The following is a 16,181-nucleotide window of genomic DNA, read 5'->3' on the forward strand; positions in this document are numbered from 1 at the left end:
TTACCAGAAGGGGGACAAATATAGACTGATGTGTTGAAATACCCTTTCATAAAGTGCCTAATTTTTCTGCTTCAATTCCAAAATTTACATGTCCTTTGGAAGCCTTGTTCAGGGAGCAAAACATAGGATTTTAGGTTAAATTTATAGAGGCTCAGCCGTTCTTGCGTTCTTTAAAAGAATTTATACTAATTCTTTCTGGCATGTACTGTCACTGTGGACAGTATCATAGATCATAATGTAACAATTGCTTTTCAATTAAGGTGCCATTAATTCATCCTTCAAAGATTCTAATTTATAAGAAACAAGTCTCGATTATTATCCTGTGCCATATTTGGTTAAGCAGCCCTTCCTAAAAATGGACAACTGGGGTGCTAGTGAAGAAGCAGCAGCTTATGAACTACAAGAGCACTGGCCATCAGAGCTTTGCAGTAAATTCGACTGTAAGCATATTTCACCTCCTTGTTTGACAGAAAGTAGTTTTCTCTTTCCTTTTTCAGATATTCCATGGGTACCCAAAGCTTGTAAGATCCTCTCAGTGCTGATTTTATAGTGACATGACCACACAGACAGTGTCTCTCTTATGCCTGCAGTTCAGCTTTATGGCTGTCGACTCTTACAAACTTTTATAATAGCTGCAAACAAGAAAACAACAACAGTTTAAACTGTGTTTAGCTGAGCTCTTCGTTATGTTGCAAAGATTATTCTTTTGAATAGAAATCTGAGTGCTGATGGGAGGTGTTTCTAATTGTTACATGAAACTGTGTGCTCACCAGTCCCTATAAGGCTGTTCGACAAGATGGACCTGTTGTCAAAAATAGACCATCTGAATTTGATTGAAGATAAAATGACGTATTGAATTTCAGAATTCTTCATGAATTTTCTCAGCTGGTTTAACTGATGATATTAATATGCAACTAGACTATATTTTCATTAATACAATTAGGCCTAAATTGAAAATCTCTGATTTTAGTGATAGTTGAATCTGTTCTTTCTCCCATCTTTGCTTGTTTATTAATTTGTAATAACTTTATGGAGGACTAGAGTTGGAGCTGTGTATCCATATATAAGCACAATAATTAAGAATCCTATTACATCATTAATTTAAAAATGAAATGGTGAGCATGTTAAGAAAGGAAATATTTTGGTGAGGACTGCAAAGGAATTTATATTATAAACCAAAATGATTTGTTCTTTTGTGTAAAAGGCATCTGATTAAGGTCAGCCTATGAGCAGAAATGGTTTCAATCTGCAACTGAAAAACCGCACCACTGTCTGCACTAGAGATTAGAGCTGGCTTGTTTTTATTCACATTTGGTCAACAGATGGTCCAGCTATTCTGTGGGCATTCTGGCAATGTAGAAGTCTGCACATCAGTGACAAAAAAGCATCATACGAATAAGTAAAATGTCAGTGTTCATCTGAGTAGAATGAATACCCAGTATTGGCTTCTCGAAAAGTAGCATAGCTGGCTGACATGAAAGGAGAAAACCTAGCAAAACATCATATTACTGCTAAATTAGCCAATAGCATTCATTCTGATAAGACTGAAAGAACAGAAAGAATGTGAGGCTTATATAGAAGATAATGTTCTTGGCCTTTGGCCAGGCCAGTTAGCTAATATTTGCTGTCTCACTGGATTGTTACCTTGGAAATTAAAAAAAATTGATATGCTGTGAATACTACTTCTGCTCAATTGCATTTGCAAAGAATGGTACATGAAAGTCATGTTTCCCTAAACACAGCAGAAATAAACAACAGCAGGCAGTTTCTGGTCTGATATGCTTAGGAATATTGGCTCTTTTTTCAAGGTCACAGTTTTAATATACAGCGTATCTGGCAATATGGGTTAAGGTATTCTTGTCTCTCTCCTGCCTTCGTGTCACCCACATACCCATGCCACAGCAGTTTACTTTCTCCAGCCCCTTTCCAGCCTGGCTGGTCTTCCAGCTCTCTCAAGGGATGGAGACAGCTTCAAAGGAAAAGGACAGAAAATGTGAAGGAGAGGGTGAGAAAAACTGTTGCATCTGCACAGCTGAAGAAGCTGTACAGGAGTGAGGACTTGCATAAGGAGATGGGGAGTGGGGAGAAGCGTGAGGACCTTCAGCTGGAATTGGCAGTCAGCATTTTTTGTTGTAAAACCCAGCGTCTTTGTTGCTGTGTCCATCACTGCTTCTCTGGCATTTGATCCCTTTCCTCTTCTTACCGGTACTCACAGACCTGAAACCAGCTGTAGTCCCAGACCCTTTATTTGTGGTCAGCCTCTGTGACATCTCCTAAGCTCGTGGATTTAATTTCTGATCTACCTTGAATGGGACCAGTGTTTCGCAGGTGGCTTCCATTATCCCCAGCTATCTTAGTGTGTGAAAGAGCAGAATTCTTTATTCTGTTCAGCCTGCATTCAGGAGGGTTAGCGTTATTATCGGTTTTAACATGCTTGATGAATGCGTGTAGATCAAAGACAACTTTTGATGGTGTCTATTAACACCTTTTAAAATGAAAGTTCAAACCTTCCTTCTTTCACTGATGGCACTGAGGTTGATTACGTTTTCATGAGATGGTAGTACCAGATTGTAGCCTACACTTGCTTTTTACATCCCTTTGAAAGGGCAGAGAAGGGTGAGTGTGTTCAGCAGCTGTGCCTCTGTAAACAAATGTGCTGGCACACACTGCTGCACCTATAACGTAGAGCGTAAATACTAGTAATGTATTTGACAGTCTGTCTAAATTGCACAAAACTGACAATTGGCTAGAAATGCAGCAGGTTGTTTTCTTTTTTAATCTGGCTGATTTTGTTCCTAAATGACAGTAATTTTATCATGGTGTTTGGTTACACTGTTGACAAGGTGATGTCTTTTGCACACAGTTGTTTTTTAATTTTTTCAACTGAGCTCCAATAGGATTTTAACAATACAACTAATTACTGTGCATATTCAAAAGATAAAAGAGTGCCCTTAATGTGTTATTCATAACATGAACTATGAGAACATTATATGGCCAGGATTGTCTTTAAATATTAATTTCATGGTAGCCATGGATGCATTAGGCTCTTGTAAAGAACAAAACCACTGAATGCAACTCTTAATTTTTTTCCATACAGTTGACTTTTATAAATATTTTCATTCTCTAGAATGGAGGAGACAGTGAGAAATCTGCTACAGAGCCAAGGATCCCCAGGCCAGAATGGAGAAGGAACTGTCAATATCATGAAGGTATATCAGGTATTAGTGACTTCTTACCTGTTTTCTTGTGATAGAAAAGTTCTTTAAAACAAAAATTGCCGAGGTAAATGTGTCTGGCATTGTTTCCTCTATTTGTTTATTAGTTACAAATACTTGTCAGTGGTGTTTGGTACCATCTACATTTTTGCAGATGTTCTCTCACCGCAGTTTAAGGTTTTTCATTTTTATTGTCATTGTGTTACCTGCAGTTGTTGTTCCTCACAGTTAACATGGGACAGAGAAACTAGTTTTGACTATTAAAGCACTGAATATTTTCAGTAATATATTCCAGCATCTCTAGAAAACACAGACACTTTTGACAACTTGACCTTCAGATTGTGATGGATAATTTTATCCACTCATATTCTTACTGGGTGTGAGGTTTCCATATCAAGCTCCACAGTTTCTTATCACTGCTTGTGGCAGGTGTGTTTATCAGCCTCACTTGGGGTAGAGCGAGAGTGTCTCAGGACAGACTTTAGGAGACCAAAGACTTTAGAGGTTTTTCAAAGGGAACCAAGTCTGTTTATGCTGTTTATAAGAAAGGAGAGTTTTACATTTTCTTAATGTACTGCTATATTCTAGAAGCAGTGAACCTGAGGTTGTGGAAAGCCTTTTTAAGTGTCTGGAAACAGGAATGAGATACATCCCTGTTAATCAGATATTCTGCACATGAATTCTTAAAAAAAACAATTAACTCAGTCCTACCCTGTATCTTTTTAAACAGAATAAGCATTCCTTATAAAGCTATAAAATGCTAAAATAATCTATTAAAGTCTATACTAGGTAGCGATTATTCAGATAAGACACTTCTCAAAAATTCTAGTTATATTAGTCCGTTCTTACAATCCATGGATCAAAAATACAGCAATGTAGCTAAACAAAAATGTATATTATAGAGTATTTATCACTGTAATTAAATTTTCATTTTAAGCTTGGATTGAAGGGAAAGAATCTTTTAGATTAACCTTCCAAAATAATCAATTTTTCTTGTTAAAATGATATCCAGTAAAATTTAATTTCAGGACAAATTAAACTTTTTGTTGAAGTTATAATAGAACATTGTGCTTTTAGAAACTGGTGATAAAAATGTCTGTATTTTACTCACTATCCTTTTAGGATGCAAAAATGAAATTCAATTCCCTCCTCTTGGTTCAGAGTTTAAATCTATACTTCTGCTCACTCCTGCCACCATACAGTGGATGTTCTGAAGTGAGTTTGGTGTCAGTCTCTCCTTTGGGTGGCTTGCTCGTCTCTCTGTTTATAACAGGCAGCTAGGATGATTTTATTACCTGCTTTTCTGTATGCTGTCTTACCACAGTAAGGTGGTACCACAGTTAGGTTTTAGGTTCTTTGGGTTTTGGTTTTGCACTTTCAACAAGAAAAGATATAAAGTACTTTGGTTTCAGTTGAACTGAGGGTTTGGGTGTTATTTATTTTTCTTTTGAGATGGAAAAAAATGAGCTATGGAGTCTTTTTTAAATTTGAAATTTTGTGGGCTGCTGCCCTAGAGGGGGAAATAAGCTAGCCATTCCAATTTCAGTGCTTGCGCAATTCTGTGTGGTTTTTCCTCCGTGTTTTGTTTCTTATTTTTCAGGAAAAAAAGAGAGAATTTTCTTTTGTTTTGTTGTGTTCTGTTTTTTTCCTTTGGGGCCATTCTGACATAGGTGTTTGTTGTATCCTGCCAGCCAGGAGAATGGGTACTGTGGTGTGTTTATTGTAAAATCTCTTGGGTTTATTTTCTCAGCAACAAAAGAACAAGCCAGTTCTGCCCAGTTAATAACAAGCTCTAGCAAACAGCCCCCTCCACCTAGCAAACTTCTGTCTAATCCTTTTTTCCCTTCTTTCTGGACATGGGGTTTTGTTTGAATCTGCTAGGTGGTAGTCAGGGCTGATTCCCCAAACCTGAGCCTAGCTCTCTTATAGAGTGAAGCCATCTCCGTCCCAGGACCTTAAACCACCCATGTACCTGTTAATTTAGGATTATTTTAAATTTTGTACTCCACTTTGCATAACAGCTTCCTTCTCTTCCTGTTCTCTTCTGGTTCTTGGGAATGCTTTTGCTCATGATATCAAAGTCAGCTTGATTTTTTTAGCAATTTTCATTTCTTCCGTATTGCCAATATGCAATTTTCTTTGCTTATGAATTTCTTTTCTTAAGTCATGACTCAGAAGCAAGGTATTTGTCATTTCCTGGAGTAATAGCTAGGCCACTGCATCATATACCGGTCTATGATTGGTAAACTAGGTCAAAAATATGGAACATTTCCATGAACTTTGTGGTTTTTTTCAATGTCTATTTGACTCGTTCATCTTCACATCCCTTTTGTTCACTTCTATGACAAACTCCTGAACAAATTGTTTTCTGGGAATTTCAAGGAATGGCTCTCTTCACATGCAAAACAGTGCATTCCTGCCCTCCTATGGCTACCTGCTATGTAGGTCAGAGATGGGTTCACTTGATGTGTGTTTGTTATTCAGTCACACGGTAAAAACTATGCAGTGTCGTGTAGGCAACAATCGCATGTAATAATAAAAGCTAATACCTGGAAGGCTCTTCAAAACAAATAGTTGGCAAAGACTCTGTGATCTGAAATGTTTACAAAGTATTTTAACATTGAAAATATACTAATAAAGCATTATATGAATCATTAATATGTTCTTGAAACCAACTGTGTGGAAATCATGGAAAACATGTAATCTAAATATACGATGAATTTTATTGTAAATACTGTGTCCAGGTTTGGCAAGAGGCATCAATATGGCAACAGAAGCATTTCATGTATATCTTTCCAAACGCACTCAGACAAGTTTTTGAACTTGAATGTACAACATGGGTAATGTTTCTTAAAAACTCTAGTGTAGTCAGGTTTTTGGGAACATGAAAACCATATTATCATCCTGTGTTTGTAAATGAAGTATAGATGTGAGCAAACACATGAAAAAAAGATTTTTATCATCCAAATTCCAAATGGTGTGTATACATATATCTTCATATATACACACAAAAAATATTGAGTGTATAAATGCTAACATTGTTTTGAAAACCATCCTCTACAATCGACGTTACCTTATAGAACATATTCTGAATCATACCTGTTCTCTGTCATTATTATGATATGATCAGAACAATATGATCAGCACCAGGTGCAACTGAGTATCAGATTTTACTGCGGTTTCACAACCAGGTATTTCATAACAAATGAGGACATGACCTAGACGATCTCCAGTGTGACTTATCAACATATGTCCCATATTCTCTGACACCATGATAAGTTGGTTTTAGTGTGTGAAGCCCGTACAAATTAATATCTGAATAGTCATAAAAGATACCTCTATGCAATAAACGCTTTTGATCTATTCACCATTGTCTACATATTTGTTTTTTACAAATCTAATTATTGTTCTGGGATGTATGAAATTGAGTTCTTATTATAATATCAATATGCCTGACTCCAGAATAAATATTCTTGCTAATGACCATTAAATGTTGCACAGTGATCATGTTAGAAGAATAATAATAAGATGGGGCCCAGAGTGTGTTGTATTATTGCAATATTGTGTTAGGTCTTGCCGGCATTCTTACTTGAAGCAAAATATTCTAACCCTTTCCATAGAGATAGCTGCCCTATGGAAATTTAATTTGCTGGACTTACAGATGGATGATGTGATTTCTTTAGGGTAAATGAATTTAGAAGCAGGATTGTGAATAAAATTCTCCTCTGTTATAATTTTACGTAATAATAACTGAGCGAAGATTTATAATGAATGCTCACGTAGATGTAGACAAGAATATGTGTGATTTGAATTGCTGCGAACCATCATATTTCTTGCTAAAAAGTTTACTTGACTAAAAGGCTCTAGTATGTAAGAGCTTTTATGACGTTTCTAAGAGGCATTGTCCTCCTAAAAGTAAGACCATGAAAGGCCAAACTGATACCTCATATATTACTGTTATTCTCATTCAAGACACAAGTACTTTATCTAAGAGAGTGATTCCCAGAAATAATTGTGTGCAGTACTTGAACCCAAGACATTAAAACAATCACCCCACAAACTTTCCTTCCTACAGTTTACAGTTGGACTCAATGATCTTAAAGGTCTTTTCCAACCTAAATGATTCTATGATTCCATTCTATGATTCTAAGTTTGTCCTTGTGATTCGGATATCAAAACCTAGCGTCTCTTTCCTGTTTGATCACAATTCTGTATATCTAGATAGAGTCTTACCTGATTATAAATCACCCAAGGTCTTTCAAGGTTTTTTTCAACTCCTTTTGACTTTATGTCAGTGTACAGTGATCAAAATAGATGAGGAAGAGTTTGTTGTAAGTAAGTTCACAATTTGTTATAATTTTGAAATTGTCAACATGTGCACTAAAGCTCAGGACAAACATGGTGCAGTCACATCAGAGAGGAAGGACGGTCTGCTGTTCAAAGGCTGGGTTTGGGAGACCAGATTTTGATTCTTTCATTTGCTACAAATTTCTCCATCTCCTTGGACAAATTCACTTTCTGTGTCCATCTTTAACCTTTGTCTGTAAAAAGAGGATAACAAGATACCATTTAATCTCAGGTATATTTAAGACGTCATCAATATATATGAACTGCTGCTTCTGTGGTAACAAGAACTGTTACAAGTACTGAGCCAGATAATGAAGAGATTAAAACAAAAAGGCTTCTCATATTTCCTTGTAAACTTGGAAAAAGGCTTATTTCCTCCAAGGAGTTTGCTTAACATATGAATACTTTTAATAGAAAAGGACTCAATTTCAGAGTGGAGCTTGGCTGGTCTTCAAGCAGCACTATCCTGTCTCGTATTAAAAAATATGGAAGTGAGTTTTTACTGTTGGGAATCTGGGCATTTTGACATATGAATTCCTATGAAAACTTAGGGAAATAAAAACTCATGACTGCAGGGGTTGTAACCTTTTCAGAACCCTACTGTGCTGCTTTGAGATTTGCACTCCATACAAATACTGCTGTGGGAGCCAGGCATGTTCTTTTGATCAGCAGGAACTGAAATCCTGGGTTTTAGACAACCTGAAGCCCACCCCATCCAACTTCACAGGCCCAGTCATCCCTCAACTTCTCTGCTAGTGCAGAGTGTCTCTTACTGTGCTTGTTCACCAGCTGACATGATCTAAACTATGTTTTAGCAGAAGGGATTTTCATCATGGTGGAACATGCAGAGAGAGATTGACTATACAGATTCAGGAGGGGAAAGATACAAGTAACAGGATAGGGGTTTGTCCAGGAGAACAATCCCTGTGCTGAGGTCAGTGCTGTTGAGTCTACACCAAGTCTAGCTCAAAGATTCAATGGGGATTACAGGTAGCCTTAATAGTAGGGCACTTTTTCAGGTTTCTTTGGCCCTGGGTGCAACGGAGAATAGCAGCTTGATTCCTTCCATTTCTTTCTGAAAGTGGTATGTGTCCTGTCTCATTTTTGCTTCACTGCTCATTTTGGCACCCATCTAATTACACTGACGTCAAAGTGGCGGCAGACAGTTTGAGCAATTGCAGCCCAAGCATTGGAATGGGCTCTTCTCGCCGAGTGAGAGCTGTGACTGTGGTTCAGCTCTGTTCCTTTTCTCCCTCTGGAAGGATGACAAGATTTTGAGAAATAATGACTTCAGAAGAGATTTCTCAAGCTTTAGTGTGCACCATGAGAACAGTAGCACACAGCTCCATGGGGGACATCTGTCCCATTTGTAGGGCATCACCACCAGTGCAATCATTAACTCACGCTGCAGCTTCACGGAAGGAGTGGCTTTGAACATCAGAAAGTTCAGTTCCATTGCTACTCTCTTGCTGGTTATAAATGTGTGTACGTGTGCCTGCTTTATCCAAAGCTAAGAAAGAAGATTTATCTTTAAAGACTCAGTACTGATAACTGCAATACAAAGATAAAATCATTCCAGTCCTACAAGACTTCTAGCTCTCAGTCATGAAGTCTAGAGTGTTTTGCCAATTGCTTTCCGAAGCAGGTGTGAGAGAAGCGTGACTACATAAGTGATACAGGCACATTTCAGGTGGCGTTGTTGGCCAGATCAACCTGATTTTTTCTCTGCGTGCTTTGTGAGACTCAAATATGGAACAGTTGTTGTGACTGTCAATTCTAATTTGCACAGCCGTTGGTGTCAACAGCTCTTTCATGAGAAGAAAAACTGTATCTATTGGCAATATAATTTTATCTTAACACAAAATTATACAAGCCTAATGTTCAGGCCATTGATATGTAACATTTTATAGATGGGGCATGGCCCTGAATTGAAAAAAAGGCACTAGTTGAATTCCCTAGCTGAAATCCACATAGGATTTTTAATGCTAACTTTTATTGCAGAAAGAGGAAATATATCATTAAAATTAAACTTGTATCTCTGGATTGGAAGTGCACACAGGAGACTGCATCAACCAGACCTCCTAAGCTACCAAGGAGAATATTTTAGCAGTTTTGTGTCTTGCAGAGAAGGACAGAAGAGGAGCCACCCGCACTCATAGGACTCCACTGGAAATCCCAGGCTGTCAAGGACACAAGCATTTGCTGTTGGACTGCTTTTCCATACGGAGGAATACAGGGCTAGCTCACTAACAACTAATTCCTTATGGCTTTTCTTCTGGTAGTTTTCCACCATTGTGCAAAGATTCTGATAAATATTTGTTGCCATATTTAACTAAATTGAGGTTGGATTCTTACCCCTAAAGGAGAGTGATGGTGCTCCTTAGACACTGTTAAAAATTACAGTTTTGTTGCAAGGAACATGTGTGCAAATAGTTTTCCAGTTTTGATTGTAATACAGTAACAAAGCAATGGAGTTATGTTTAACACAACAAAGTCTCATAACTGAAATGTGCCATTTGTGTGCCTGTCTCTCAGAAAACAAGCTGTTCTTTCCTTCCGAGAATCCTCTATATATCTACTGTAACAAGAGGTGAAGACTGACAGATTTGATGATACTATTATGTATTATACTGATTGTAACTCTACATTTAGATTTTCCTCTACAATACAGTGTTTCTATCTTTTGCTATATCTTTCTTCTAGTTCTTACTTTTGGAATGTATCCACAAAAATCAGCCCATATAAATTGCCTGAACCCTATACGTATAAAACAGGCGTAACGGACTGTCAGAGACACTCTTTGGAAAGCAAGATGATGATGTGGTTCACAGCCCGACTGACACAGGTCATCCCAATGCATACAGAGACTTCCCATTTATGCACAGCAGTTTGTCTGCAGCCTTAATCTTGCCCTTAGTGGTGGTGTTCTGGTTGCCTTTTTTCTAATTCAGGGGATGTATTTGAGAGAAAAAGAGTATGGCTCTAACATGCCTCTGCTTGGTAGTCCTAAGAGACTGGAATAACCTCCTGGAGCTTATAGCAAATATCAGTTTTAAGATAATCTATCTGCTGCTTGGAGAGATGCCGGTGTCTTTGTATGTGAAGGCCAACTTGTTGCTTCTCATCTGCATGTATGCCTCACGCAGGTCAAATCAGGGCTACCAGCCGCAGGGCTGTGCTGACACGCAAGCTGAGGGCAGCCCATGCTGTGGCTGTGTGAGAACACAAGACTGCGGGGCTGCTGTGGCACGCTTGCTGTGGGACCCAGCGCCACTTTCAGACCCGTTTTCTTTCTCAGGAGAGCAATGAGGTCCCCAGGGAGTTGTTGTCATCCCACATCTGGCAACTGCTTTTAGAGCTCCCCAGGTCTGTAGTGTGACTCCTGATTCCTGACGAAAAGAAGATTTTAATAAGGGGGTCTTACCTATATATAACCTATCCAGATCCCTGCCAGGATCCAGACGTGCTTTGTTGACTTGACACAGCATTGCCCATCCTGGGCTGGTATTGAAGAGGTTCTGGTTGGGCAAGAGGATCTGGCAAGTAAATAAGAAGCAGTTTTATCTTTCTAACCTTTGGTGTTTTCTAAGGATAATGAATAAGAAATGATAAATAGAGACCATTTACTGCAATCATCTGTCTAGTGACAGAAGTGTTTGGATAGAAAAGTTGAAAAAACACTTTGTATTCCTTGATGTTCCAAGGTTGAGTCTTACATGTGGCCAAGCCACTTACTCTCTCCCTATTTCCACATCTCCGTAAAAGATACTGTTCACTCTGCATTTTGAACTGTGATTCATTTATATTTTCAAACCAGCAGAAAGCAAAGCTTTTTTTAAAATTTTAAAAAACTGGGGAAAAAAATTGCTTATTTTCTGAGAAAAAAAAAGGAGATTATGCTGTATTCACAAACATTCTCTCTCTGAAAATTATTTTAACAGAAGAATGCACTTACTGGTATACCAGGATATTTATTTTGGAAAGAACGTGCACTGCTGAACAAGAAAAGTATTTTTAATTTCAGTTAAATATATTTAATCTAAACTATAATAACATACTTGAAAAGTTGAAGTTTTGATATGATCCAGAAGGATAATTCCTACATTTTATTTTTGTGTGAAGACGCATTCTGAGCTTCTTTCAGAAGTTTTCCTGACAAGATTGAGAGACAAACCAACTACTCCCTGGCACTTGCAAAAAATTATCTGGTTGTGTAAAAATATACTATTTTTTTGTCCTAATACTATGGGCAACTTCTTAGGTCAGCTTCTGCAATTGTGCTTAAGGTGAGAACTAGTCAGTATATTGCTGTCATTCCAAAATACCAGTTAATACTCATCTTCAGGTATGTCCTTTACAGCTTCTTTGTGGTATTCCCTAAAGAAACCATCTATGGAAAACAGGATCAACAAGTATAAGCATTTAGGAGACTTTCTGGTGGCCAAAAAAAAAATACACTCAAAGCTTTTAATTTCATTAAAAACAGTAATTTGGCCTTCATCCAAGTAGTGAAAAGACATTACCAAAAAAAAAAAAAGTGAAGAGCTGCAAAGGGAAGAAAAATTGGCTTATTTCTAGCAATTTAAATCCAGAGTAATTTTATTGCCTTAATTGCTGTTACATAAAATTTACAGAATTTAATTTTCAGAATATTTTGGCTTGTTTGTACTTCAGTCAAAGGTACGTATTTTAATACTGTCATTTTAGTCAAATGTAGTTACTTTAATACTTACAAAGTCCTTCAGGAAAGTTTAAATTGTGCATATAGGTTTCTTGGGAGGAAAGATGATGACTTTAATTATGGTACTATAATGAACCAATTTGTAAGAGAATATGTGCATGAAAAATCACACTGCATGTTCTTCTCATCATATTGTATATACACATATTAAGGAGGAACGGCTTAGCTTCTAGAGCAATTTTTTTTTTTTTCTGCTGATAACTTTGCTCTTCAGTGTAGCTGAAGTCTTCCATTTTGAAAAGGCACTAGAGCAAAGAACAAGATGAGCTACTGCCACACTGCCCTGCGACCACCGTGCCTGGAACCTGGCTTGGAAGAGTCATCTCCAGAATAATAGTCTTTGATTTTGCTTCTGACAGACGAAATGCCAGGGGTGAGGGTGCTGTTGGTAATACGAATGTCCATTCACTAAAGACAGAATGGTGTCAATGGCAATATTTGGTCACCAGGTTAGTGTGTAGTTCACTTTGACACTGCGGACTGACGTTCAGCTGGGGACCTAAAGACAAAACACTCTACTCTTACTGATCTGATAAGCACACTTAATAGTGAATTTCAGTGTGAACGTTTTCTTCTTTTACAGTCCTTTTTGATCTGAACTTTTTCAAAAGAAATAGATGTTTCTGATGCATGGAACAGCCAATAAAAGCATCATCTGGAAATTTATTAATGTTACTGCAGAACTGTTCAATAGCTTGTACTAGTGAGAAGTGTTTTGAGTGAAGAATAATATGTAGTACATTTAGATTGATATGTGAGTGGTAGGAGGCTCATATCAGAAACATAAAGAAAGTACTTTGTTCTCTTACCCATCACGTGTATTTAATCTAGGGAATGTTACTGCTCACTCTGTTCACTTTGTAAGTGAAATCCAGAGATGAAAACGAAGAATTTTATATGTTTTTTCTGACAACGGTAATGTTAAAGGGTGAACAGTTTGGGATGTTTCTGTAAAATTTTGTGATATATGTGCATTTCTTTATTTTCCTTCAATTTTGGTCAGCTTGTTCTGAACCAAAGCTGTTAGCTAAACAAAAATACATTATTATTACACTTGCTGATGTGCTATCTAAGGCAAAGCTATATTTTAGTCCATCCTTCCACTGGGAGAAAATAAAGCAAGAGAAAACAGCTGAATACGTACTTAGAAGTAAGCAAGGTAAAACCAGAAGTCATATTTGTAGCCTTATACTCGGAGATAATTTAAATTGCACTGTCTAGCTGCATGTTTTTGTGGGGTTTTTTTTCATTCTAACTTGTTTGCTCAGTTACGGGTTTTTTCAGGCCTGAGTCATGGTGTTTAATGGGATTCCCATCTGCAAATACATAAAATTAAAAAAAAAAAAGTTGCAGATGCAACAGCCATATTCAGGTCACAGTGATATCAGTGACTACTCCTGTACCAAGCATGTTGCAGGAAACACTTTGTGATTTCATCAGTCTTACTTTACATTGCTCTGACTTAACATACAAGTATCTTTTAGACATCTCAGGTTTCACCTAATGAAATAGGTTATAAAGCATATCAGAAGATACTGCAAAGTTTCAAAGGGTATATTTAAGAGGGATTGAGCCACAGTAAACAACTGTTAATTATGATTAAGGAAAAGAAGGTCATGGTGGGGGGAGAAAGGGGAGCAAGGTGCCACTGGAAAACAATTTTAACCTTGTTGGAATTTTAAGTCAGTAGTCCTTGGAGCAGTTGCTGCCTTTTTTCAGCTTGTGCAGTCAGACTGAGCTACTTGTGCATAGCTTGGGGCTGGTTTTTTCATGAAAGTACAAAGAAACCCTCATCTACAGTTTTTATCTACATCAATAGTCTGAAAATTCTTGTTTCCTGTCGCTCACTTGCAGTGAAGAATAGTGCTGAACACTAGGAGGCCTGCAGTGGAAATAACGCTGAAAGTACATCATCTAAGAATATATCAAGACTATAGAATGGCCTTGCAAGAAAAAACATTCACAATTTATTATTACATAAACAATTCTGCATATGGATTTGTAAATTGTAGTTTGGGTTTGGAGGTTAAGAGTCTGTCTTTATTATAGCAGGAAGGAGTGTTAGTGTAGTGTATGTCTGTTTAGTGAATATCTTATTTAGGAAGTCCTGTGGAAGCTCCTGAGACACTGTGGAAAGTGTTAAATGTTTGAGATGCTGAGTTAGCCACTTAGCTTGGGTTCAGTATTGATTGGATTCTTGGATGCCTGTTACCATTGCCTTTGTATATGGTCTGTTAATAACTACATTGTGAATAATTTCAAGTTCTTTTCTCAAATAAGTGCTTACGAGTGATCATAAGCACTATTTAATTATATATCCTACATATATTTTATTCTTGGGTTAAATGTGTGATTAAAGTATGTTTTTGGAAAATTGCGGGCATGACTTTCAGAAGAATTTGAATTTGTAACCATTATAAAACCATTGTCTAATAAATTTCGGAAGCTGAAGAATTAAAGGAATTCAGAAAAATACCCAACACTCAGGCATCACAATCTGACACCCAAAATTGACATAGAGATCGTTTGCATCTGAGGAATCTTTACTGCATTGCATCTGAAACACTTCACTTCTCTGGAGGACTTGTGTTTATCACATGAAAATGATCTTTAGCTTCTATAAGCAAAGATGTCATCTCTAATTATTGCTTATCAGTTTCTAGACAAGTAGTTCATGTCATCCAACGCTTACTGGGAGAAATCAGCATTTCCAAGATCTTGATCTTTTTTAATTCTTGTTTGATTGAAGCAGAATTTTGTCACATGTCCTTGTGAAAGATTGGTGCTTATAATCAGTACTGTAGAGTCCAGATCTGGTTATATCAGGATTAGATTATGCTCTGTTTTATTATTGCCACTTGTCCAGTGAACTTTGCAATGTTTCTGTGATTCAGGAACCTCCCTGGGTAACCTGTTCAGTGACCATATGACCACCCTCACAGGAGGGGGAAAAAAAAAAGTTTTCCTAGTATCTAATTGCAATTTCTCAAGCTGTGTCCATTGTATCTGTTTTTTTCATCATGCCACTTCCAAGAAGAGTCTGGCTCCATCTTCTCTCTTCCCTGCAACAGATACCTTCCTATGCAGTTGGCTCCCAGCCTCTGCTGGTACACGGGGTGATTCCTTCCCTGGTGCAGGACTGAATTTCCAGTTGCTGAGAGCTGTGGCAGGTGCTCTGCTGTGCTGGTTCTGTTCGGCCTCCTCCCATGGAAGCCTGTCTGCCGGTTAACAGTGTTAATGATTTCTGTTTTCTTAAAGGCTTCTTCCTTGGGTAGGTAGTTCCTGCATTGTAAAACCTCAAATTAGGAAAAACTGGAAGATGACTTAGCTGGGGAACTGTATGATCATTTCATATCATGTATTTGTCATTACTACCAGACAAGAGCCCTTATTCCAATTAGTGCCTAACTATGGTTTTCACTGTAAAAAAGAAAATCTAGAATAGATTTTTGCTAGCTACCTTTTTTTTTTTTTCTTTCTGTCATCTGGCATTTACTCTTCTTGGTTTGAAATTCCATAGGTACATGTTGAAATATTTTAAAGTAAGTTCATTTTTTTCCATTTTTTTTTTCTGTGTGCATATAATTCCTAGAAAGCATCTTAAGAAAGAAGAAAGGGCAAAGAACAGGCAACGTAATGGTACTACCAATAGAACTTTAAAAGTACAACAATTTCTGAAATAATAATGGTTAAAAAATAGCTGACTAAGTGTCCCTTTGACACTTGTCTGTTCCTTGAAAAGGTGAGGAATCTTAGAGGAAAGGCATCACAGTGACTAACACTGTGCCCAGAGGGTCAGCAGCCTTTTGCCTTTCTTGGGATGAAGGAGAAGGTAATTTCTGAAATAGGCAGTTTGGTCTCATCTTTTGAAAGCTTCC

At 37.5% G+C, this 16,181-nt stretch overlaps 1 protein-coding gene across 2 annotated transcripts in view; it reads left to right on the top strand.

The window, feature by feature from the left end:
• NCKAP5 (NCK associated protein 5) overlaps nt 1-16,181 on the top strand; it is a 516,605-nt gene that overhangs the window by 364,210 nt on the left and 136,214 nt on the right. For both annotated transcript variants that reach the window (XM_054830045.1, XM_054830046.1), the window contains one exon: nt 3,128-3,218. In XM_054830045.1, the coding sequence (XP_054686020.1) occupies nt 3,128-3,218 (91 nt within the window). The remainder of the gene's footprint in view (nt 1-3,127; nt 3,219-16,181) is intronic.

Source organism: Grus americana, chromosome 6 (genome assembly GCF_028858705.1).
Source record: "Grus americana isolate bGruAme1 chromosome 6, bGruAme1.mat, whole genome shotgun sequence".
Lineage (NCBI taxonomy): Eukaryota > Metazoa > Chordata > Aves > Gruiformes > Gruidae > Grus > Grus americana.